Source organism: Electrona antarctica (assembly GCF_951216825.1).
Source record: "Electrona antarctica genome assembly, chromosome: 14".
Taxonomy (NCBI): domain Eukaryota; kingdom Metazoa; phylum Chordata; class Actinopteri; order Myctophiformes; family Myctophidae; genus Electrona; species Electrona antarctica.
In genome coordinates this window covers 17,064,042-17,090,766 of record NC_136795.1, presented here as the reverse complement: position 1 = coordinate 17,090,766, position 26,725 = coordinate 17,064,042, and the positions used below count along the sequence as shown (strand labels likewise).

The following is a 26,725-nucleotide window of genomic DNA, read 5'->3' as shown; positions in this document are numbered from 1 at the left end:
GAAAATACAGGCATAAAAAACCCAATTTCCGGCATGTTTTTAGGTATAAAATGTGATGTAAATCAGGCTGTGAATGATATATCAACAAACCCATCTGTAAATATCTGCAGAATATAGTTATGAATAAGACTGGAAAGTTTGGTGTATGTGAGTGCAACTGAAGTGGAGATTCTTTGTCCCAAGTATGAGGAAAACTCATTTTGAGTAAACGGCCTTTAAGAATTGTATTGTAAAATTCCAAAACGTTTTATTTGAAGCCACTATTTTGAGACAAAATATCTCATCCAAATCTTGGCAACAACATATAATGCCATATATCATTGGAAAGGTCTGGACCTCAAGCTGACTGTGGTTTGATCCAAATATGGTCACTTCCTTTGTACCAACAACCAATCATGAAAAGTGAGAGGGTAGATTTTCACCCAGCAAAACGAGCTGTCATTGGCTAAAATAAACTACTAAAATAAACATCTAAATCTGTGTTTTGAATTTTTATTTTGCTTTAGTTTGGAAGAAAACATGTTTAGGAAGCAAAATAGCAAAAAAAAGGAAAAATCATGAAAATTACAATGAGATGCGTATAGGAGAATAAGGAGAGATGAGCAGCCTTACTCCAAGGACATCTCCATCTCCATCTCCATCTCCATCTCCATCTCTCTACCAAATTAATTTGGCACGACTTACGGGTATAAGTTACGGGTGGTTTTAAACTCCACTATCAACTTCCCAAATGTGTGTGACCAAAATAGCAATTTAGGGGAAAGCGTGCCAACACGCCCATGACCACACCTCTAGGCGCAAATACCGCTGTCGCCAAAATACCATTAAGGGACAAAGCAAGTTCCTATATTCCTAATTTTCGGGCAGCGGCTGAACTGCGGGCAGCGTCTCGGGTAATGGCGGCGACGGAATTGGAGCCCTATATCTCCTGTTTCTGTAGCGTGAGGCAGTTTGATGTACAAGCGCACCCCCTGGACATGACGCTAGTATGTCACAGGGCGGTCCAGGGCCTTACCCATAATGAAACCCTTGATGCTGAGTGACAAGCAGGGAGGAATTCAGCCCCAAAACCTGACTATGGGTGTAGCATTAGTCTATCTCAGTCTATTTCAGGGACGTCATGTGGGACATCATCATCATCATCATGATAGGACCCAGGGGTCCTAGAGGGGTTCCAGGGCAAAATGTAGTCTATATACCATCAAAGTAAGTTCATCAACTTCAACCCTACATATATATACGTCAGCTATTTCAAAATAGCCTATGTAGATATAATGTAAGGAGAAAACCTGAAACGTTCAACACAATTTGGGGCTCCTTTCTCGCTGCTCTGCTTTCATTGACTCCTCTTGGATGATGTTATATCATTTACAATGCTGTTCCTGCGAAGAATGTTGTAATCAATGCTGCCATTCTGGGGTGGGGGAAGGGCTTGGGGGAAGGATTGTTTTTTGTCTTTTTGCTTTTCTTTTAGGCTTTTTCCATGTATTTTTGTTAAAAGAAATCTTAATATATATACTGGAAATAGCCAATTTATAAGCTCACAACATGTCCCACCGTGACACCTTGTGCGTTTGCCATTTCCCCCCAAAATCTTGCCTAAAAGCTGCCTAAACCCCCAGCGGCTGGTAGGTAGGTAGACGGCCGTCTGTCGGGCGTTTACCTCGGCCTGGAAGCCCTCCACCAGGATGGCCACCAGCAGGTTGAAGAGCACGTAGTTGCCGAAGGTCATGAGAGCCACGAAGTAGAGCGCGGCGCAGGGAGAGGTGGATGCCATGCCGTTGTAGAGCACCATGTTCCAGTCCTCCTGGGTCAGGATCTACGCAGCGCACGCACACACGCACACACCATTATAAAAAACAGAAAATAATCCGTGTCATTTTTTTATTTTATTTTTTGCGTTGGCTATTCAAAAAATATAACAATAGCAGATCTACAAGCTCACAACACGTCACTTTGAGCCGCCCTGCGATCTGCTATTTTTAAAAATGATAGAAAGAATCTTTGAAAGTGTGAGAACTACTGATTTGTAGGCATTTGTAATCGACCTCAGGTCTTGATGGGCTAAGTCTGCGTGCGTGGGTGTGTGTGCGTGCGTGCGTGCGTGCGTGCGTGCGTGCGTGCGTGCGTGCGTGCGTGCGTGCGTGCGTTACCTGGAACACGGTGACAATGGCCCAGAGCAGAGAGTCAAAGTTCTTCCTGTCAGGCACGGTGTCTCCTACCTCGGTCTTCACACTGAATTTACAGCCAAAAATATGCATCCCCAGAATACTGCAACGAGAGACAGGCACACAAAGGCTGTTCTTTATAGTAACACAGAATACTGCAATGAGAGACAGGCACACAAAGACTGTTCTTTATAGTAACACAGAATACTGCAATGAGAGACAGGCACACAAAGGCTGTTCTTTATAGTAACACAGAATACTGCAATGAGAGACAGGCACACAAAGGCTGTTCTTTATAGTAACACAGAATACTGCAATGAGAGATAGGCACACAAAGGCTGTTCTTTATAGTAACACAAACCCTGCAGCCATGACACTGGTGGGAGGTGAACATTGTGTATAATACCTCCCATAGCCAAAAGTCACCCTTCTCAAAGAACTAAATACAAGCTGTTCTCTGACCATCTATCTTTAGCCGTTTTAACTGTGGGAGTGTGCAAAAGAAACTAAAATGGTCTTTTTGTATACACCCACAGAGTTACAAAATGGATATATTAGAACAATATACATCACGGAAATCGGTATTTTATTGTGCACGATTCTTCCTTTCTTGAAACCAACTTGTGAGGAGGAACTATTACTCTTTGCAACTATCGCAACTCTCTTGCTAAACTTTTAGACTAGGTGAAGGAGAATGTACTGCTCTGCAATGTATTGTTCTCTGCTTACATCAATGACTTGACACAGCAATACATCAACTCCTATCGCTATACATGTAGTGGAGCAGATTACTGAAACGATCGTTCACTTGATGGTACAAGCACCAAATTTGGCACACAAGTGCTTCAGAAGCTACTCTCTTAGAAAAGTACGTTGTCCACTTGAAAAAACTAAATGGCCACCATTTTTCAAGATGGCCGCCTTTCAAAATGGTTTTAAACAGTGTTTGAACTATAGTTTGATTGAATAATCCTATTGTGATGGCCTATACATCGAAATGTATGTTTCTGAGTATGAGAAATCCAATTCTGCATTTAGCAAATCAAAATTATTGAATATTATGATGATACAATGGGAATTAAACAAACAGCTGGGGCAGATTAAGTCAATATTCTATGAAAAGCACGTTATACAGCTGAAAATTCAAGATGGCTGCCAGTTTTCAAGATGGCCGCCTTGTCAAATGCAAAAAAACAAAACAACAAAAAGATTTTCGAAGTAAAATTTAAATGTGTTAATGATCCAAACATCAACATGAATGTATTCTGACTGTAATAACTCAATGGTGTTGGAATTGAATTCCAATATGGCCGCCAGTTTGCAAGATGCAGCTATTACGTGACTCAAAATTAGCGTTTTCGGAAGCTGTCTGATCATAGATTGTTGAAGGGCAACATCATTCATTGATCATGCATTGAAATGCTGTGATCAAGCTCTATTGGTTTGTATTTTTGAGTGGTGTAAACCACTCCTACGACTGGCTTTGTTAGTCTGTCTGTCTGTGCTCAAAAAATGAGCATGGTTGCTACGGTCACCCAGTTCACCCGGGTGTGATTTCATTACCTCAGACATTACGTCAGACCACAGCTGATCAGGCTATATAAGACCTTACACCACTCAGTTCACACGGGTGTGATTCTTTTATTATATAAGAGTGATGTCAAAGCACAACCAGGAACATACTGGTGACATCACTGCTGTTAGACTCAGCATGGGGTTCAGTGTTGGCTTGTAGCGTAGTTGTGGTTTACTAACTGTTGTAGTGTACTCACTGTAGTTTGTTGTATTATTTAGTGTCCTAATGCTAATTATTAGCCCCTGTATATATCTCCACTAGAAGTTTAGTTAGTTGTAGTATTGTAGTTAGATAGCCGTACCTGAATTGACAAGATGTGCCAGCGTGGGAGAGCTGAGACAAGGGTAACGGAACTTCAGTTACCTGGATGGTGTACAGATCGCACAGGACTTAAATGGCACTGGATGAACGGTCGTGCTAGGTGTAGGGCACCAGATGCTTGAACCTAGATCAAGGTTCAAGGTTGGACTTTATTGTTACATCTTGTGTACAGGACAGGTACATAAGAGTAAAACCTTTTTTAGTTTGGCTTCCTTACAGACAATGCAGTGGCATAGATGACAAACAACAAAAAACACAGCAAGCACCGCAAACAAAGGGATAGAATAAAGAGTGCTAGAAAAATAGTAACATATACATGTGCATGTTTTCCCTGTAGTAGAAAAGTTAGGTAAACTTTCACCCTGGTTCTTATCAGTTCGTTCATGTATCTGATTGTTTGGGGAAAGAAGCTTATTTGCCGTCTATTTCCAGTGGTTTTGAGACTGAAAACGTTTTCCACGTGGCAGCATCCGCAAGCATCTCTGCGGTTGGGATGGCTTGGGTCCCTCATAAGTCCACAAGCTTTGCTGACACAACGATCGTCATACAGGGCTTCGATGGGGGGGAGATCACATCCACTGCACTCTTGGAATTTTTGCATGTCCTTCACCAGGATCATTCTGGATCATTCTGAATTTCAGCTGCTCTTAGTGGAAAACTGGAGTTTCCGTTGCTAAACATTTGGCCGACAATTTTGGTACTTTTTGGTACTAACTAACTTTGTATCTTCACTGCCACCTCCATCATCCAATCTGGATGAGTCTAACATGATGGGCACGACCGTTATCACTGTATCGGATAGGCGAAATCAACCGTTATCAGCACCTTGGAATACGGCCAATATGGCCATACTGGCATACTCACCCTTGGCTGAACGTGTCATTTCCAACTCTATTGTCGGCGCATGGAAACTAGGGGCTACTAATATATACTATTCTCTGCCTATCGGGACGTAACTCGGACGGTGCTGAGTCGGGTCTGGTGGCCGTCGCAACGCTCGTCACGTTGCCTCACGTGGCTCAATCTGTACACCATCCAGGTAACTGAATCCCTGTTACCCTTGTCTCAGCTCTCCCACGCTGACACATCCTGTCAATTCAGGTGCGGCTATCAACTACAATGCTACAACTAACTAAACTTTTAGATATACAAAGGGGCTTATTAGATAGCATTTAGGACACTAAAGTATACTACAAACTACAGTGAGTACACCACTACAACAGTTAGTAAACCACAACTAAAGCTAGTACGCTACAAGCATACACTGAACCCCATGCTGAGTCTCACAGCAGTGATGTCACCAGTGTGTCCTGGTTGTGCTTTGACATCACTCTTATATACAAAATTACAAACCAATAGAGCTTGATCACAGCATTTCAATGAATGATGTTGCCCTTCAACAATATCGGTGATCAGACAGCTTCCGAAAACGTTAATTTTGAGTTGCGTAATAGCCGCCATCTTGAAAACTGGCGGCCATATTGGAATTCAATAATTGACACCATTTAGTTCTTCCTGTCAGAATACATTCATTTTGATGTTTGGATCAATGTGTGGATCACACATTTCTGTTCATTAAAGTTATACGTATATATTTGACGAGGTGGCCATCTTGTAAACTGGCGGCCATCTTGGATTTTCAGCTGGATAATGTACTTTTCTTAGAAAGTACATCCTGGACATAATTTGTGCCAAATCTGGTGCTTGTACAACCAAGTGAAGGATTATTATGGAATATGGACTTAATCTGCCCCACTTTATCGTTTAATTCCCATTGTATCATCATAATATTAAATAGTTTTGATGTTCTAAATGCAGAAACATATATTTCGATGTATAGGCCATCAAAATAGGATTTTATAGCTCAATATAGCTCAAACACGGTTTAAAACGACCTCGAATGGCGGCCATCTTGAAAAATGGTGTCCATTTTGTTTTTTTCAAGTGGACAACGTACTTTTCTGAGAGAGTAGGTTCCAAAGCACTTGTGTGCCAATTTTGATGCTTCTACCATCAAGTGAACGATTCTTATGATATATTGACTTAATCTGCTCCACTAATGCACATATTTGTCTCTCTACTACCTACTACTAAACACACACACACACACACACACACACACACACACACACACACAGGCACATTGTACACAATATGACTACGTCCGTCCCTCTGTTTCGTCCTCTACCCCTCTCTCCCTCCCTCCGCTTTCATTTCCTCGCTCCCTCTCTCCGTTGACCCACTCCATCTGTTCGCCGGCATAGCGGGAAACGGTAGTGTAGCACCTTAGACAACCCTGCTAATAAACGGTAGTATAGCACCTTAGACAACCCTACTAATAAACGGTAGTATAGCACCTTAGACAACCCTGCTAATTTAACGGTAGTGTAGCACCTTAGACAACCCTGCTAATAAACGGTAGTGTAGCACCTTAGACAACCCTGCTAATAAACGGTAGTGTAGCACCTTAGACAACCCTGCTAATTTAACGGTAGTGTAGCACCTTAGACAACCCTGCTAATAAATGGTAGTGTAGCACCTTAGACAACCCTGCTAATAAATGGTAGTGTAGCACCTTAGACAACCCTGCTAATAAACGGTAGTGTAGCACCTTAGACAACCCTGCTAATTTAATGGTAGTGTAGCACCTTAGACAACCCTGCTAATTTAACGGTAGTGTAGCACCTTAGACAACCCTGCTAATAAACGGTAGTGTAGCACCTTAGACAACCCTGCTAATAAACGGTAGTATAGCACCTTAGACAACCCTGCTAATTTAACGGTAGTGTAGCACCTTAGACAACCCTGCTAATAAACGGTAGTGTAGCACCTTAGACAACCCTGCTAATAAACGGTAGTGTAGCACCTTAGACAACCCTGCTAATACACGGTAGTGTAGCACCTTAGACAACCCTGCTAATAAACGGTAGTGTAGCACCTTAGACAACCCTGCTAATTTAACGGTAGTGTAGCACCTTAGACAACCCTGCTAATAAACGGTAGTGTAGCACCTTAGACAACCCTGCTAATAAACGGTAGTGTAGCACCTTAGACAACCCTGCTAATACACGGTAGTGTAGCACCTTAGACAACCCTGCTAATAAACGGTAGTGTAGCACCTTAGACAACCCTGCTAATAAACGGTAGTGTAGCACCTTAGACAACCCTGCTAATTTAACGGTAGTGTAGCACCTTAGACAACCCTGCTAATAAATGGTAGTGTAGCACCTTAGACAACCCTGCTAATAAATGGTAGTGTAGCACCTTAGACAACCCTGCTAATAAACGGTAGTGTAGCACCTTAGACAACCCTGCTAATTTAACGGTAGTGTAGCACCTTAGACAACCCTGCTAATTTAACGGTAGTGTAGCACCTTAGACAACCCTGCTAATAAACGGTAGTGTAGCACCTTAGACAACCCTGCTAATAAACGGTAGTATAGCACCTTAGACAACCCTGCTAATTTAACGGTAGTGTAGCACCTTAGACAACCCTGCTAATAAACGGTAGTGTAGCACCTTAGACAACCCTGCTAATAAACGGTAGTGTAGCACCTTAGACAACCCTGCTAATACACGGTAGTGTAGCACCTTAGACAACCCTGCTAATACACGGTAGTGTAGCACCTTAGACAACCCTGCTAATAAACGGTAGTGTAGCACCTTAGACAACCCTGCTAATACACGGTAGTGTAGCACCTTAGACAACCCTGCTAATAAACGGTAGTGTAGCACCTTAGACAACCCTGCTAATACACGGTAGTGTAGCACCTTAGACAACCCTGCTAATAAACGGTAGTGTAGCACCTTAGACAACCCTGCTAATACACGGTAGTGTAGCACCTTAGACAACCCTGCTAATAAACGGTAGTGTAGCACCTTAGACAACCCTGCTAATACACGGTAGTGTAGCACCTTAGACAACCCTGCTAATAAACGGTAGTGTAGCACCTTAGACAACCCTGCTAATACACGGTAGTGTAGCACCTTAGACAACCCTGCTAATAAACGGTAGTGTAGCACCTTAGACAACCCTGCTAATACACGGTAGTGTAGCACCTTAGACAACCCTGCTAATAAACAGTAGTGTAGCACCTTAGACAACCCTGCTAATAAACAGTAGTGTAGCACCTTAGACAACCCTGCTAATAAACGGTAGTGTAGCACCTTAGACAACCCTGCTAATAACCAGTAGTGTAGCACCTTAGACAACCCTGCTAATAAATGGTAGTATAGCACCTTAGACAACCCTGCTAATAAACGGTAGTGTAGCACCTTAGACAACCCTGCTAATACACGGTAGTGTAGCACCTTAGACAACCCTGCTAATAAACAGTAGTGTAGCACCTTAGACAACCCTGCTAATAAACGGTAGTATAGCACCTTAGACAACCCTGCTAATAAAAGGTAGTGTAGCACCTTATACAACCCTGCTAATAAACGGTAGTGTAGCACCTTAGACAACCCTGCTAATTTCCACGTCCGCACATCAACGCTTCATTTACAGCCGCGACGGGTTGCTTTTCACAGTCTTGGCTGTGTAAGGAAGGAGCGGCAGGTGTTTTAGCTTTAAGCTCTACTACAGCTTGGAAGAGTGAGCTGGGCTGCTCGCGCCAGCTACAGCGCTATAGCTTAGTCAACAGGCCAGGCGCTGGTATAATTTGTCCTGGGGCACAGCAGGGATGCACAGGCTAGTACGCACACACGCACACTAGACACACACACACACACACACACACACACACACACACACACACACACACACACACACACACACACACACACACACACACACACACACACACACACACACACACACACACACACACACACACACACACACACACACACACACACACACACACACACACACACACACACACACACACACACACACACACACACACGCCTGCAGAGCTACACGTACATCTAAAAAACACACAGTATAACATCAATAAATCACCTCAACTGCTAAAGTGCCTGTTAACACAGCCTACACACGTGCATGCATGTGTGAGTGTGCGCACACTCACACATGCACAAATTACGCAAGCACGCACGCACAAGCACGCGCACAGCCGCACACCCACACACACAGTTATAGAGCACACTATAAAAAGCATGTGCTCACACAGACACAGGGCATTGGGACTCATCTCATCTGTTATTGAGCTGTGCTCTATCAATCTCACCTCACTGTTCATTGGCCTGCCACTCATACAGTCTCCCTCTGCTATTACAAAGGAGACTGAGACGTGATGTCTCTCTTTCTTTGAACCCTGCCTGCTTGTCTGTCTTACTGTCTGTTCTCTCTCTGTCTCTCTCTGCGCACACACACGTACACACGTGCACAAGTTAGTACATACACGCAAGCATGCACGCATGACGCGCCCACCCACACAGTACTTACATGCAATTCCCTCACTAATAATCCATAGTCTTCTCCACATGTACAAAATGAATGCTTTGCTGCCCTAAACCCATTTAAAGTTTTACATTTTGCATGCAACAATTATCTTGAATTATTCAGAGCCGAGACCATCTTCATTTTGGCTCATAATCCAGCCCACCTAAGTGGTTTAGAGAAAAATAGATTGGGAAGGGGGGCAGAAATACACAATGACAGGTGAGAGGGAAAAACAACTAATGAGATGAATATACGGTATGAGTTCATAATCTATAATTCATTCATAATCTGCATGGAAGTATGTACAGTATTCTTCTCGTGTGAAGTGATCGGGGCGCTCTTATCATCGTACATCATCATACATCAGCCAATCATTCTGCCACCGTCGTCGGCACAAATATTATGTTTGTATTTGGGGGAAACAGTGGCTATGGAGGTCAGTACCACAACTCTATGGAGGTCAGTACCACAACTCCATGGAGGTCAGTACCACAACACCATCAGAGTGTTGTCTATGGAGGTCAGTACCACAACACCATCAGAGTGTTGTCTATGGAGGTCAGTACCACACCACCATCAGAGTGTTGTCTATGGAGGTCAGTACCACAACACCATGGAGGTCAGTACCACAACACCATGGAGGTCAGTACCACACCATCATCAGAGTGTTGTCTATGGAGGTCAGTACCACAACACCATCAGAGTGTTGTCTATGAAGGTCAGTACCACACCACCATCAGAGTGTTGTCTATGGAGGTCAGTACCACACCACCATCAGAGTGTTGTCTATGGAGGTCAGTACCACAACACCATCAGAGTGTTGTCTATGGAGGTCAGTACCACAACACCATCAGAGTGTTGTCTATGGAGGTCAGTACCACAACACCATCAGAGTGTTGTCTATGGAGGTCAGTACCACAACAGAGTGTTGTCTATGGAGGTCAGTACCACAACAGAGTGTTGTCTATGGAGGTCAGTACCACAACATCATCAGAGTGTTTGACACAGAGACGAACCCCTGGCTGAACACACCTTCTGCACACCTTCTCCCAGTAGGACGTGTGAATCATTCAGCCTTTTCCTACAATGGAGATCTGTATAGTACATATTTGGTGGCGGTTGCAGGAACCGGACCTTCAATGACCTGTGGAAATTCAATCCCAAGACCTTCACCTATAGAAGAAGGTTGAAAGGCCCGTGTCGAATGCATAGCATATGTGCTGTTGCATCGTGGGAGATCGTATCTTCCTCTTTGGAGGATACAAACACGGAGTCTCCAGACCCGCTGATGACCTGTACATAATAAACTTGAGTCTTAAGATTCCTAGTCTGAAGATGTTATGTAAGATAGCATTTCTTCAGTACGGATCAGTGTGAACTCCCACACATCATCAGGTGGGTATATGTGGGTATATGTGGGTATATGTGGGTATATGTGGGTATATGTGGGTATATGTGGGTATATGCAGGACTCTGTTAAGTGTCAACATTTTCAGCCATTAGATGAATGTCTATGAACCATAGAGTTTATATGATGAATGTCTATGAACCATAGAGTTTATATGATGCTCGCAGCAAGCGTGGCTTCAATCATCACATTCCGGCCAATCACTTTTGGCCTCCTCACTTTTTATCATCAATTCCGTGCTCGGCCAATCAAATCATCGTTATGGGGTACACACAAACACGCAAAGCTGGGCATAGGAGGGTCTAGCGCCGCTCAATATTAATAATTTCAGCTCTACTTTATTATATAGATTGGCTTTTTTGCTGACTGTTTGCATATTTTCACCAAATGTATGTAGGTATTTAGCAGACACTCTTATCCAGAGTGATGTACAAGCAAGATAAATAATCATGATGCTGGGTAAACCATGAACCGAGCATCTGTGCAACCAAATGTGCTAAATCTAAAAGATATTTATTTTAGAATGGGGATACTTTGGTTCTATTTGTGATTTGACCTTCAACATGGGCTGTTCTGCATCGGTTCACAATGATTCAACCAACGTTCTATTTTGTTTATTTCAAAGATGGTTATTTGTATAGCAACCAACACACTGGCCTAAAGGAAGTGACGCTATCAGGTCCACTGCTGCTCAAAAGGAGGCACGCACACACACACACACACGCACACGCACACGCACGCACACATACACACACACACACACACACACACACACACACACACACACACACACACCTGAAGATGAAGATGAAGAGCATGAGGAGCATGCAGAAGGTGGCCACGTTGTCCATGGTCTTCATGAGGACCACCAGCTGTCTCCTCAGGGCCGGCATGAACCTCACCAGCTTAATGACCCGCAGCAGACGGAAGGTCCTCAACACCGACAGACCCCCGTCAGCCTGCCCGATGATCTCACACACACTGGGGGGGAGGGGGGAGCGAGAGAGAGAGAGAGAGAGAGAGAGAGAGAGAGAGAGAGAGAGAGAGTATTTGACATGACGATACAGTTGTGGAAAAAGTACTCACATGTCTTACTTAAGTATAAGTATCAATACTGCACTGTAGAAATACTCTGTTACAAGTACAAGTCTGGAATTCAAAATGTGCTTTATTAAGTACTAAAGTATTGGCATCAAAATGTACTTAAAGTATACCAACTGTAAAAGTACCCATTATGCAGAATGTCCCATTTGGTTTTCCAAATGTAAAAACATCGTTTGGAAATAGCAGAAATACAAGCTCAAAATCGCGAAGCTCAAATGTATAGGGCCGAAGTTTTGTAATAATAGTCAAAAGCACCACTCAAAACAATGAGTTGCAACAGTATATTCTATTTATTTTTTAACTCCACACCATATAAATAAATTATATTTGGTGAATGTTCCCCAGGGGTGCTGGGGTTTAAGCGGGTAAAGAATATAAATAAATACACGTTTTAACAACATAAAAAGTAATAGTATAGTGAACTGAAAAATGAGTATTCATTTATTTTTTGTTTATTTTCTTGTCGAGGACAAATACCCCATTACAAAAAACTAAACTAAAGGTAAGCCTTGTCAAAACAATAAATAAACCTGCTTTTAAAAAGAATACATTAAAACTAAACGGAAATTGAAAAAAAGAAAAAGCGTGTGCAATGATTAAAAGCTTGTGACTAAAATACCAACTATAATGGATCCACTGGAACACACTGTAATACACACTGTAATATTTTATGCACAGACAGCAAAGACGTGTAACTGCGGGTGTCAACCCATTAAGACCTGAGACCAAATTCTATATCAGTGGTTCTCAAACCCTTTCATGTCAAGGACCCCACAAATTATATGTATTTGTATCTGAAAATATGTTGTTCCAGGGACCCCCCAGAAGCAAATATTTGAGTTTAAAATATTTGCTGGGTAAGAATATTATGTTCAAAGATTTGCACACATTTTCACGATCTACAAGCTCGTAACGCGGCACTCGGTGCCGCGCTATGAGCTTGTATGCTATTTTTCAACGGCTACCGTTTAAAATAATCTTTAAAGTGCTGAAAATCTAAAGTGACACAGATGCGTCCTCAGGTCCAAATGGGTGAAGTGTTGAACCTGATGATGACGATGATGCCATCAAATATGTTGTAGGGGTTCCTCAGGTAGTCGAAGAAGCCGAAGGCGGTGAGCTTGAGGATCATCTCCAAGGTGAACATGCTGGTGAACACGATGTTGCAGATCTCCAAAACGTTGGTCAACTCCTCGGGCTGGAGGGATAGGGAAGGAGAGAGAGAGAGAGAGTCTCAACACAATGTACACACTAACAACAAGTGTGCCGTGAAGATTGGTGAAAAACACGCAGTCTGTCTTCTCCCAACGTCAGAGGGTTAGACAGGGATCCACCCTGAACCCTCTTCAACATGTCCACGAATAGAGCACCGAAGTCTGACGTGATTTAGGCATCCTATACCTGGTCCCTGGGTCACATTGGTTTTTAATTCCCACTAGCGATTTCCGACGCCAAATTAACTATACAGAGCCACCTCCTTGACAATATAACGCCAGGAGAAATTGTATTTTTGGACACAATGTTAGTCTCCATAGAGGAATTACTGAAGTGGCGCGGCGAAGTGACGTGCTGCGAGCTTGTAGATCTACTATTTTCTCTGGTTTGGGTCTCGGGCAAGTTCTCTTTTGGGTCATGGGCTAAAAAACGTTTGGGAACCAGTAACCACAGCCCTAGAACACAAACTAACCCTACCTCGGGCTGGACATCAGCGCCACAAGCTAATTCGACCATGCTGTGAGCGACCTGACAGATACAGCTACGTCAAGAAGGGCTTGACGTAGCGGATATGTTGACCCAGATTTGAATTGGGCTTGATGTTCCTTTCTTGGTGGCATAGAGCCACCAAGAAAGGAACATCAAGCCCAATTCAAATCTGGGTCAACATATCGGATTCCATTATAAAAAAAACATTTTCCTTTGTGGTTGTGCAAGTCTGGGGTCCACTTGCTAAGCAAAATGTGTCCCAAAAATGGGACAAACACCAAATTTAGACATCTGCTTGCAGAGAGTTCTGCAAATTCATTCTCTGCTTCCAGCAGAAAACACTAAATAATGCATGCAGAGCAGAAGTAGGATGATACCCACTTATTATATCTATGCATTTACATGTTGTATCCACTTGAAAGAAAGTGACCCAGACACGCTCCCAAAACAAAGCCCTCAGCCACAGAGAGAGTAGAGTTGCCACATCAGCTCTGGGACCGAAACACACGCATAGCCACCAGACAGAAACCACACCAAAGTGAACCAACATTTTAAGAAAACAAAAAGAAAAACATCAGACACATTCATTGGAAAGAATGAACCCAAATCCAGAGCAAATTGGAATGCTATTTGGCACTGAAGGGAGAATACACAGCAGTAGCAGAATACATGATCATTGTGACTGATACCAAACTAAGGACATCCATGACTATGTACACTACACAGATTGGGTAAGCACACAGCCTCACCATTGAGAGAGTGGCCGCCACGGGCAGACCTGCTGGCTCCAAAGTGAAGACAGACATGCGAGAGTAGGTGGAATTTGCCCCAAAAACAACACACAGGATCTGTGTGTTGTTGTTGTGACGGGAAAACACAACTTCCAATGGAATACAACCAGTATTTAAACACTTGCAAACGTGTGTGTGTGTGTGTGTGTGTGTGTGCGTGCGTGCGTGCGTGCATGCATGCGTGCGTGCGTGCGTGCGTGCGTGCGTGCGTGCGTGCGTGTGGGGGTAATGAATGAACTGAGAGAGAGAAGACAACTCACTGAAAATAAATTCACTGAAACAACTGAACCTGAACAGAGAGAGGGAGAGGTGCTTTTTGTATTTATAAATAAACACACACACACACCACAGGGAATTGAACAAAAATCTGTTGTGCAATGGAGGGGGGATAAGAGGGGGTGGATGACAGACAGAATCATGGGAACTGAGAACTGGCTGAAATCCACAGGACAAACTGACTGACTGACTGACTGACTGACTGACTGACTGACTGAGAGTGGCCGGATGGTAACCGCAAGGTTGCCAGTTCGAACCCGGGCTCCCCCAGAGTTAGTGTTGAAGTGTCCTTGAGCAAGACACTGAACCCCTAATTGCTCCTGATGTGCTGGTTGGTGCCTTGCATGGTTTCCGCCGCCATCGGTGTATGAATGTGTGTGTGAACTGTGAATGGGTGAATGTAATGCACAATCTATGAAAAGCGCCTTGGATAAAGGCGCTTTATAAATGCCACCATTTACCATTTACCATTTTATAAACCAAACGGACAGGGGCTGGCAAATCACAAAATGGGAACAACAAATAAGAACAGCGAGGCAGCCGGTGACAGACCAGGTTGGAGAAGGAACAAAAAGTATAGTCGAACGTGTAGAGGAAGAGACGAACAGCTCTAATTAAAGACCAAAGGCAGAGGGGAGAGAGAGAGAGAGAGAGAGAGAGAGAGAGAGAGAGAGAGAGAGAGAGAAAGAGAGAGAGAGAGAGAGAGAGAGAGAGAGAGAGAGAGAGAGAAGAGAGAGAGAGAGAGAGAGAGAGAGAGAGAGGGAGAGAGAGAGAGAGAAAGAAAGACGGGAGGGTGGGGGATTCTGTTGAAAACAGCGATTAAACTGACAATAAACAATCTTCTAAGCTATCATCTCGCCATGTTTGCTGCAAGAGAAGACGACGGCGGCGGGAACAATTGCGTGGGCGGAAGGCACGCTCCTCCGCCTCTCTTACTGAGTAGATTGTCATCCAAACTGTCAGTCACTTGAGCTGCGTATTCTTTCTTCTGTCGCCGGGGAATGAAATCAAGATGCACACACATCAACTGCTATCTTATCTACGACAACTGTTGATGAAAGTAAATGCAAATACGTTGTGTGTGTGTCCCGTTCTATTGTATTTTGATGGACATGGAGCAGTTTTGGAGATGGGGGATGTGGGATGGGGTGTATGAGTGAGTCCGGAGAGTCAGTCACTGTTTCAAGAGGTACAATATTAGAGGCAAGGCAAGTTGATCTGAATTCATATCTCATGCACAGTGCAGTTCAAAACGATTCACATGAGGCATACAAAATGCTATTTAAGGGCATAGGAGTAGATAAAGAATAACTGGAATGAAAGCAAAATGAAAGAAAGTATATCATCAGTGGTTCTCAGAGTGGGGATCAGGGACCCTCAGGGGGTACCGTATTGTCTCCAATATAACACCACTCTGATTATAGGACGACCCCCATTTTTCAAGACTCATTTGTGGAACAAGAACATTGAATGTCAAAAAGTCTAGTCCCCGATTATAATACGACCATGTTTTTTTTTAGGATATTTCCATTGGAAAAAAAACGTAGTCTTAAATTCAGGCCAATAGGGTAATTACTTTCTTTCTTTCTTTCTTTCTTTCTTTCTTTCTTTCTTTCTTTCTTTCTTACTTTCTTTCTTTCAAATGTACTTTTGCACACTGTATCCTGATTATTGTGCAGAAAATAGGAGATAAGAGGAAGTACCAGAAGTCATAGTCTTATCTTGTTGCAGTGCCAGTACTACAAGTGAAAATACTAAATTAATGTGTGAGAAAAAGAACAAGTAGAGTGAGACATTTTTAGCAGAAGGCATCTGTCAGGAGATGAGAACAACACTGCAATGGAATGAATAATGAAAGCAGGAAGAAAGAACAGATTATGGAAATAAGACAAAACCTTAACATTTCCACCTCATGTCGAGCATTGTCCCTTTACTATTATGTCAGTAAGAGAGACTTATCTTTTTGTCTGGATTGTCCTGTTATGTCTCCCTGAGTGGAATGAAGTAATGAATTTGCATTTAGGGCATGTTAACAGTGGCCTGATTTTCTTATTTCATTTTTATAGGCATTGCCTTTTTACATCGATATGAGAAAGGACCAGAAAGTTTTTCGGGAGGCACTGGTCAGTGTGCTTTTTGTGGGGGGCTAAGCAGAGTACTTTTAAAACATCTCACTAGTTTTGGAATTGGAATACATATACAGACCAAAATAATAAAGAAAATAAAAACTAAAACATAAAACAGTACTGTAGTTACTCTCTGTGTTACAAGTCAACATAAGAGACGCATAGATTTTTCTGAATATCCCGTCTCAACGAAAAGTTCCCACCAAAGGTGCAGAGTTTGTGAGTGAGTGCCCATGGGTAAAAATAGGGCATGATAGATCAAATCCTGGAGTCAGTGCAGTGCAGTACCATTACACAGTAGAATTTAATCTTATTGTCCAAATGATTTCTATACCAAATTGTATTTCCGGATGCCTGGTGTTGGGTATTCATAAATCCATGGAGCTTGGTGTTTACAACAATAACTTGAATAGATACAGTCTGTTATTTTGGATATTATGCTGTTTCTCCTACTCCTCTGACTACCGACAGGCACAGAGCAGGGCAAGAACCTGAACTAAGAAACAAATACGAATTAAAACGATCAAATGTCCTGACAAGCTCCATTGATCCTCCTAGCCCTCAATTCATCCTAGTGACTTGGGTGGGCCCATTGTGGATCTGACCTGTATGAAATTCCTCCATGTCATGCATCCAAAGTCTAAAGAAAGCTAGTGAACTGGAGAGGCTTGAATGTGATTTGTCCCATTACCTTCAATGAAATGTGGCTTTTTAAAACCCTTTCAACCTAGTCCCTATTCTGGGCAAGTCAAGTAAGTATTATTTTCTTTTAAAATATTACTAAGTTATTACATTTTGTATTTTGTTTAAAAAAAACAGCCAATCTGAATCTACAAGCTCGCAGCACATTGCAATGCAACATGCTGCAAGCTTGTAGATCTGCAATTTTCACCATGCTGTCATGCAACTAAGTATAAAATAGGGGCGAAATGCTTAAAAGTATGCACTGAGTTGAGTTGAGTACCAACAGCAGCAAGCACCATGTGGACCGCAATAAACACCTAGATGGCTTGGGAAGAGACTTCAGCACCGCATGCACAGCGACCATTCTCTCCCAGCCCCAGGAGGGAGGGCAATGCCAATTATATCCTGCCCACTTGCTAAATTACTGGGAATGATTAGGAACAAACTTGCTGCCTATTACCCGATGACCTGATTGATTGATTGAAATATGTATTAACAGTTTGCAGAATTACAGTACATTTCAAGCACAAACTCAATACAAAGGCTGTTAACTGTGAGTGGACGACCCAATTAAGCATTACACTTGTTTACAAGAGGGTCCACCATGTTCAATTCATCAAATTCACCTACTTCGCTCCATATGAAACAAATCAGGTTCAGGGATGGTACAGTAGGTGTTTATGGTGCATGTGGCATAGATTGGCATCCAGTGGACGGCCGATAAGTTGATACAATATTTTACATATATAATAATAATATATCTTACATTAATTATGTCCTGGATTGGTGTGGGACCTGTTGTTGTGGATTCAAGTCCCATAACTAATAGAACAATTAGTCAGCAAAGTCTCAATAATAATTAACTTAAATATTTGATTCCCATAATCCCATTAGCAGGGTTAGGGCCCCCTGGCGTTCCATGTTTCAAAGAGTTTTGATTAGAATCCATTGGGTTATAACTTCCCTAACTAACCTCATGCATGGTCCCTGTCAGGGACCGAGTTGGTTGGAAGGAGAGACACAGGGAAACTTGTTGTGGGTTTAACTTAAAAGTTCATTTGTGGTATTTATTTCTTGGTTCCAAATAATAATAAACAAATAACAAATGTGGGCCCAAACAAAATGAGATCAACTTAAACATAACTAAACAAAACCTGAACTGAACAACACAACTGATCTAACCAGAATGGCACATGAGGGGAACATATATAGGGATGGGTCAACCCATCCGAAACACAAGGGGGTAAATACAAAGACTGTAACTCAAACCCACTATCAACAACCCCTGCCCCTCCCCATGGTGCAGAGAGACTGTGGTGCAGTCCGATTGTCCCCAGCAGCTGCCAATATGGAGCAGCTGGCTCCCCTTGCTCTGGCCAGCCAATCAGTGAACTGAAAACTCAAAGAAAACTCAGTCAGCTCAAAATGTAAATAAACAGACAAAACTAAATAATAGTCATTCCAGCTGTGTGTCTTGTGTATAGTTATTTCAATGTGTTTGTGTGTTAAGTGTATGTAAAACATCATGAGAATGTATATAACCTAAATAAATAGACAAAAAGGAAAAGTCACCATACAATATAGGCTGTCTCAATGTGAGGCTGCTGAGGCAGCCCTCACAGTCCCATTTGTTGACAACCAGTTTAATGGGGTTGGAGTCCCAAATGTCTCTATGGTACAGTAGGTATGCCTTATGCGAAGCACTTTGAACGTTGTGTATGATGACGGTCATACCGTCATCATAAAAGAAGCCTTTCCTTGCCTTGTACAAAGAAGGTACTTTACTGGTATTGACAGAACCTTCTCAGAACTATGGTCTTAGTATACTAAGACCATCACATTCCTCCCAGTAATCCTACCACTCTTCTTTCTCTTTCGCTGCCCCCCCCAACACACACACACACACACACACACACACACACACACACACACACACACACACACACACACACACACACACACACACACACACACACACACACACACACACACACACACACACACACACACACACACACACACACACACACCTCGCATCTTTCCCTCTATTTTTAACACCACTCCACCAGAATATCTTTTACTTCTCTGATCTTTCATTTTCTTCTTCTGCCATCTAGAAGAATGTTCACAGTGTATGTCTTGTCTGTCTGCAGTGGGTGGAATTATATATTTTTCACGCGCACTCCATTGTTCTGCAGTATTCTGTGAGGACAAAGGTAGGCAGAGTGAGTTGTCATGTGGCTAATAATGCAAACCACTGGACCGATCAGCGCCAAAATGAATGGCCCGTACATACGGCCAGTAGGCAAAGGAATGGAAGGATTCAACATTGCATCCTGTTACAACGTCATCCTCCTTACATACATTGCATGCGTGTGAGTGAGTGAGTCCCTCGGGTATATAGAGAACCGATAATCGACTGACTGCAAACTCGGCGTCCGCACCGCAGTCCCGAGGGAATCGCGCACTGATTGGGAAGTCGGTCACATGATCGATTGTCCAAGAAATATTCCTGAATCCACAAATCACGGAGTAACCTGATGTCATAACTGCCATTATTGTATTTGGATGTGGCTGACACTGAACACCAAGTTGAGGCTTGTGTATCTGCTACTTTTCATACTTTTCATGTGACGCTGTAGTATGATCAGGCGTTAGGCGTTGATTTATGAAAAACGGCTAGAATATGGAGAAGCAGGACCTCTAGGTAACTACAGAACAGTACCTGTGCGCTTTGTAACTGAATTTCCTTTTGGGGATTAATAAAGGTCATATTATCTTAAATACTTTTTACATGCTCTTGTTATTATTTTTCATTGATTAAATGTAAATCCACAGACAACCACCTTCACTATCAAAATGAAAATAGCAAAAACAGCTATTGCTTGCATGCATCTTTTTTTTAACCATGGGACATTAGTTAATGAAAAAAAACACACAAAAAGCCATATTGTGCTTTGATGTGGGTATTTCCACTCTGTGGTTAGGTAGGCGGTTCTTGGCAGAGACGCCGGTAGACTACAGAGTTCCAAATTTAGACACAAAATCACACAAGGTAAAGACAGTCCAGCTCTCCGATGGCTGCCTTTGTGTCAGCCTGTGGAAAGTGAGGATGCTGCCCTCCCAACACGCGCACACGCACACACACACACACACACACACACACACACACACACACACACACACACACACACACACACACACACACACACACACACACACACACACACACACACACAGCTTAACAGTCTCCATCGCTTCCTTCACTCTCTTTCTCTCCTCTGTCATGTTTTCTATATCTCTTGTTCTTCCTCTGTGGTTTTAGGAGACCCGGAAGGTGAGATGAAACAATTCTTCTTTTCTATGTGAAAAGAGTAAAGACTTGGGTCAGATGAGAGAGATAGGGGAGGGGAGGTGCAGGGGTGAGCGTGTGTGTGTGTGTGTGTGTGTGTGCGTGCGTGCGTGTGTGTGCGTGTGCGTGTGCGTGTGCGTGTGCGTGTGTGTGTGTGTGTGTGTGTTCTGTTGAAACAGTGATTAAACTGACAATGAACAATCGGGGGAGAAGGGGGAGGGGCTCCTTTATGCAAGAGCTAGTGGTAGCTTGCAGGTGTTTATGTGTGAGTGCACGTGCATGCACACGTTTGTGCGTCTGCCTTTGTGCGTTCTCTCTGTGCGTGCGTGCGTGCGTGCGTGCGTGCGTGCGTGCGTGCGTGCGTGCGTGCGTGCGTGCGTGCGTGCGTGCGTGCGTGCGTGCGTGCGTGCGTGCGTGCGTGCGTGCGTGCGTGCGTGCGTGCGTGCGTGCGTGCGTGCGTGCGTATACTCTTGGCACAGTGCTCCTGCTCTCCCCCTCACACACCTGCTTGGCTGTCTGTCTGTGAGGAGCACGGCCAGTGGCGTAGCGAGCCAGCCATGCCTCTGGGTTTCTTACTGTATACGTTTAACTGTTTACAGTGCCGTCAGAGGACTGAGGGCTCTGACTGCCATGCTCCCGCCACCCACACTCAGCATACTCTGAATTGATGTCATGTTGTCACCGTGTGTTCTAGCCGTGATCCTCCGCCAGTGGCGATAACTACTGGGGGGGGGGTTCGTTGCTGCAGTGATACTGTGTTTATGTAGGAAAAAATATTAAATACTCACTCAGGCTTTATATAACTCGGAGAACGTACAAGAATGTTTAACCTAATTCAGTTACATTTGTACATTCTCTGAGTTACACATAAATAATTATAATATTAGCGGATGGTTTATTTAATTGCGTGGTAAATTCACAGTGTCTGCAGTGGAGGCACCGTGCTGTGACTTTGAGAACCGAGCATTGAGCATTTAAGACAACTACGGGCCATGAATACTGCATCTCGTAATGTACTACTGTAAATACTGTATTAGTGTTGCAGTGGATTTCATCAGTGATTTGGCCCTGCAACGTGCACACGGTTCTCAATAGGCCTATTTTAATAAAAAATACACTGCAAAGTCTCGAGACGGAATGCAAATAATATTGTATAGCCAAGCGCAGCGGCGTGCGAGTGTGGCGACAATTCCTGAGACAGTGACGGTATACTGCTGAATTTAAGCCCAGGAAGGAAGTACTGTACAAGAGGAAGTATATGGAAGGAAGGAAGGAAGGAAGGAAGGAAGGAAGGAAGGAAGGAAGGAAGGAAGGATAGAGAGGTGTTTACTGTTCATTCTCGAGGTCGGCTGGACATTTGACTACAGCCTGGAGGAAGCCTTTCTATCCAAAGTGCTGAAATATTAACAGCTATAGGCTACAGAACGTTTAGTTTTCATCTTTGGCAGCCTAGGGCATGTGCACAAGTTGGTTATGAGGGGCATACAAATGGCCGGCCTCTCCAAAAGGAGGGCCAAGCAGTTAGCAAGGTACTGCTCAGTGTCAGCCATTATAAGCCGCTCAATTTAGAGGAGGCGTTTCCTTTACCCATGATCTGTGTCTGCTGTGTCTGACAAGTATGTCAACTATACTGTATGTAACAATGTGTTGCCGTCTATATGCACTTTGTAACTGCATGCATATAGAATAGACGTGCATGTAGACGTGCATGTAGACAAAATAAAGAAACATTTCAAATGTGTGTGTGTGTGTGTGTGTGTGTGTGTGTGTGTGTGTGTGTGTGTGTGTGTGTGTGTGTGTGTGTGTGTGTGTGTGTGTGTGTGTGTGTGTGTGTGTGTGTGTGTGTGTGTGCGTGCGTGCGCTCGCGCGCGCGCGCGCGCTGCGTGCGTGCGTGCGTGTGTGCGTGCGTGTGTGCGTGCTGTCACCTGGTTGTGGTGCTCTATGCCCATGCTGATGGTGTTGATGAGAATGGCGATCATGATGCCTCTGTTGAAGTACTTGCTCTCCACGATGCCCCACAGCCTCTTCCTCATGCTGTCCCACACGTCCATGCAGTGTCCGCAGCACGTCCAGCATGACCTCTTCCTCCTCCTCTTCACCTCTCCCCTCCTCCTCCTCCTCTTCCTCTTGTTCAGGTGCTTCCCCTCCCCGTCCGTCTCCTCCATGGCCCCGCCCTCCTCCTCCTCCTCCTCCTGCCCATTGGTCGAGTCACCGGCGGTCTCTCCTCCTCCCGCCCCCTCGCTCAGCGCCAGCGCCGCACACTGAGGGCAATCCTCGGGGTTCTCGGTGACCGACAGGCTGATGGAGTTGGCCAGCGGCTGGGAGTCGTTGTCTGGCCTGCTCTGGTGCGGACAGTGGGATACTGGAGGGAGAGAGAGGGGGGGGGGGGGGGAGAGAGAGAGAGAGAGAGAGAGAAAGAGAGAGAGAAAGAGAGAGAGAGAGAGAGGGAGAGAGAGAGGGAGAGAGAGGGAGAGAGAGAGAGAGAGAGAGAGAGAGAGAGACAGAATTATTATCCGTCTGTGTGTGAAGCTTGTCACTCGTTCACAGGTCAAATGTTACTTATATGCACAATGCATCACATAATTCAATTCTGCAAGTGAGGCAATAGAGGATATAGAGTGCTGCATTTTATTAATTCAAATCATTACACATAAGCATGAAACAAATACCAAAAGTTTCCACGAAAAGGCAAACATGTTCAGTGGCCCTTTCAGTCTAAAATGTCCTCCTACAGATGTGCCACTCAAACTCTTCACACCTTCAGTCTAAAATGTCCTCCTACAGATGTGCCACTCCAACTCTTCAGTCTAAAATGTCCTCCTACAGATGTGCCACTCCAACTCTTCAGTCTAAAATGTCCTCCTACAGATGTGCCACTCCAACTCTTCAGTCTAAAATGTCCTCCTACAAATGTGCCACTCCAACTCTTCAGTCTAAAATGTCCTCCTACAGATGTGCCACTCCAACTCTTCAGTCTAAAATGTCCTCCTACAGATGTGCCACTCCAACTCTTCAGTCTAAAATGTCCTCCTACAGATGTGCCACTCCAACTCTTCACACCTTCCTGATCTTTTCCTAAAGGTTTTCTGAAAATGCAGGTTTTATTCACTGATTAGCCTTGATAGTTCTACTGCTTGCTTGCTTGCGTGTCCAGCAGAGGAACTCTATCTATTCAGGGAATCTGAATATAGAACTAACATATAACACCTTGGCAATTCCCCCTTTCTCACTGACGATGTTCTGTTTCTGACAATGCACTGGCAATCCAATGGCAAGACATGTGAAGTTCTCAAACGGCACATCTGTATCACATAATTCAATTCTAGCGAGTGAGGAAAAGTGCTGCCTATTATGATTTCATTACACATAATTAAGAAACAAATAGCCTACCAAACGTTCCTACGAAAAGGCAAACATGTCCAGTGGCCCCTTTCGGTCTAAAACGTCATATACTCACGTCTGGGCGGCCTCGAGTGATGGTGGTCTGCATTGGCGCTCCCCCCTCCTCCTCCTCCGCCCCCACCACCCCCCCTCCTCTTGGCGCGGCTGGGTGGAGGGGGCGGCGGCGGCTTGCCGCTCATCGTGTAGTAGAGGGCGGCGGAGCGGCGCTTGGCCTTGCGCAGGATGTGGCACACCAGCTGGAATATCTCCTCGTAGCAGTCGCCGGGCTCCACCATGCTGGCCAGCGTGGACGAGGACAGGCACTGGGCGCGCTGCTCCTTCATCAGCTCGTGCTCTCGCTGCTTGGTCTCAGAGAACTGCGTGGCGATGACCACCAGGCACAGGTTGATCATGAAGAACGAGCCAATCTGCGGTATAACATAATGCTTTAAACACTGGCGATGACCACCAGGCACAGGTTGATCATGAAGAATGAGCCAATCTGTGGTATAACATAATGCTTTAAACACTGGCGATGACCACCAGACACAGGTTGATCATGAAGAACGAGCCAATCTGCGGTATAACATAATGCTTTAAACACTGGCGATGACCACCAGGCACAGGTTGATCATGAAGAACGAGCCAATCTGCGGTATAACATAATGCTTTAAACACTGGCGATGACCACCAGGCACAGGTTGATCATGAAGAACGAGATGGTGGAAAAAGTTCTCAAATGTTTGACTTAACCCATTTAGACCTGAGAACAGATTCTATACAAATGTCTTCTGCAATCATGACAGTTTTCTGTGTCAGTGGTTCTCAAACGATTTCATGTCTAGGACCCCCCAGAATGATATATATTTGGTGGGGGGATGTCTAGGACCCCCCAGAATGATATATATTTGGTGGGGGGATGTCTAGGACCCCCCATAATGATATATATGTGGTGGGGGGATGGGGACAGTGGTCAGAGCTGGCGGTTATAGTGCTGGCATAGTTGCAAACAAATCAGTCAGCATATATGGGCACAAAAGGGGGCATGCCCATATATTTGGCATACTGATGACATCAGCGATCTCCATTCATGGCCATGAAGGGGACAAGGACTGATAGATACGGAGATGTCCATATATAAACCAGGTTGTAAAAACAGTCAGTCGAGTCAGACATAAAGGGCGAATATTGATTCATGGGGAATATAAAATAAACTAATAAAATAAAATGTGGACATCCACCCCAGCAACAATATTATATTGAGGGCTGAAATAATGGATTGGAAGTGGGTTGCATGGCGGCGGAAAATAGGATGCAGATTAAATCATAACAAGGAGAGAAAGTGAATACAGATACACACAGCTGTTAATGCAGCCAATGGTAAATGATCCAAGTCCTGTGATGCTCTAGGCGGGTACAATGGCTTGTGCATTGGTAATGGCCGCCACACAGATGTCTAGCCTAATGAACCAATTGTTCTGGGTAGAAAATGAGGAAGTGATGAACTTAGCTATAGGGAAGATTAGCACCACGACAGCAACAATAAACACACCCTACAGTCAGTTGCAACTCCTCGAGGAAGGGTATAACAAAGCACAGTTTCGTACATTTCAGGGAAAAAAACAAACGTATGAAAGATCGGACCGTTCCAGCGGTAGGCGAGGAGGACCTGCTATCTTTCGCCAGCATAGGAGTTATAGCTCTGGCATGCATCAGGCGATACTGACGTGTGCCAATCTCCCCGTAGCAATGTTAGCGCACGTGCTAAAGGTCCTCGGGGGCTCATGGCTACATACCAGCCGAGTGTGATCGGAGCAGACAGATTGAGCCAACACAAGCCCAGAGCCTGTTGTCATTCTTTCATTCCCTATATTCTCTCTCTCTCTCTGTCTCTCTGTCTGTCTGTCTCTGTCTCTCTCTCTTTGTCTCTCTGTCTGTCTCTGTCTCTGTCTCTCTCTCTCTGTCTCTCTCTCTGTCTCTCTCTGTCTCTCTGTCTGTCTCTGTCTCTCTCTCTCTGTCTCTGTCTCTGTCTGTCTCTCTCTGTCTCTCTGTCTGTCTCTGTCTCTCTCTCTCTGTCTCTCTCTCTGTCTGTCTCTCTCTGTCTCTCTGTCTGTCTCTCTCTGTCTCTGTCTCTCTCTCTGTCTGTCTCTCTCTGTCTCTCTGTCTGTATCTGTCTCTGTCTCTCTCTCTGTCTCTCTCTGTCTCTCTGTCTGTATCTGTCTCTGTCTCTCTCTCTCTGTCTCTCTCTCTGTCTGTCTCTATCTGTCTCTGTCTCTCTCTCTCTGTCTCTCTCTCTCTGTCTGTCTCTCTCTGTCTCTCTGTCTGTCTCTCTCTGTCTCTCTGTCTGTCTCTCTGTGTCTCTCTGTCTGTCTCTGTCTCTCTCTCTCTGTCTCTCTCTGTCTCTCTGTCTGTCTCTCTGTCTGCCTC

General features: G+C 44.2%; 1 protein-coding gene across 1 annotated transcript in view; it reads right to left on the bottom strand.

Annotated features, from left to right (window-relative positions):
* Positions 1-26,725, bottom strand: part of LOC306936104 (voltage-dependent T-type calcium channel subunit alpha-1I-like) — a 363,333-nt gene that overhangs the window by 78,668 nt on the left and 257,940 nt on the right. The window contains exons 13-18 of the mRNA XM_079519541.1: positions 24,375-24,726; positions 22,843-23,279; positions 13,031-13,182; positions 11,676-11,861; positions 2,154-2,271; positions 1,664-1,819 (exon numbers count right to left, since the gene is read on the bottom strand). Coding sequence (XP_079375667.1) covers positions 1,664-1,819; positions 2,154-2,271; positions 11,676-11,861; positions 13,031-13,182; positions 22,843-23,279; positions 24,375-24,726 — 1,401 coding nt within the window. The remainder of the gene's footprint in view (positions 1-1,663; positions 1,820-2,153; positions 2,272-11,675; positions 11,862-13,030; positions 13,183-22,842; positions 23,280-24,374; positions 24,727-26,725) is intronic.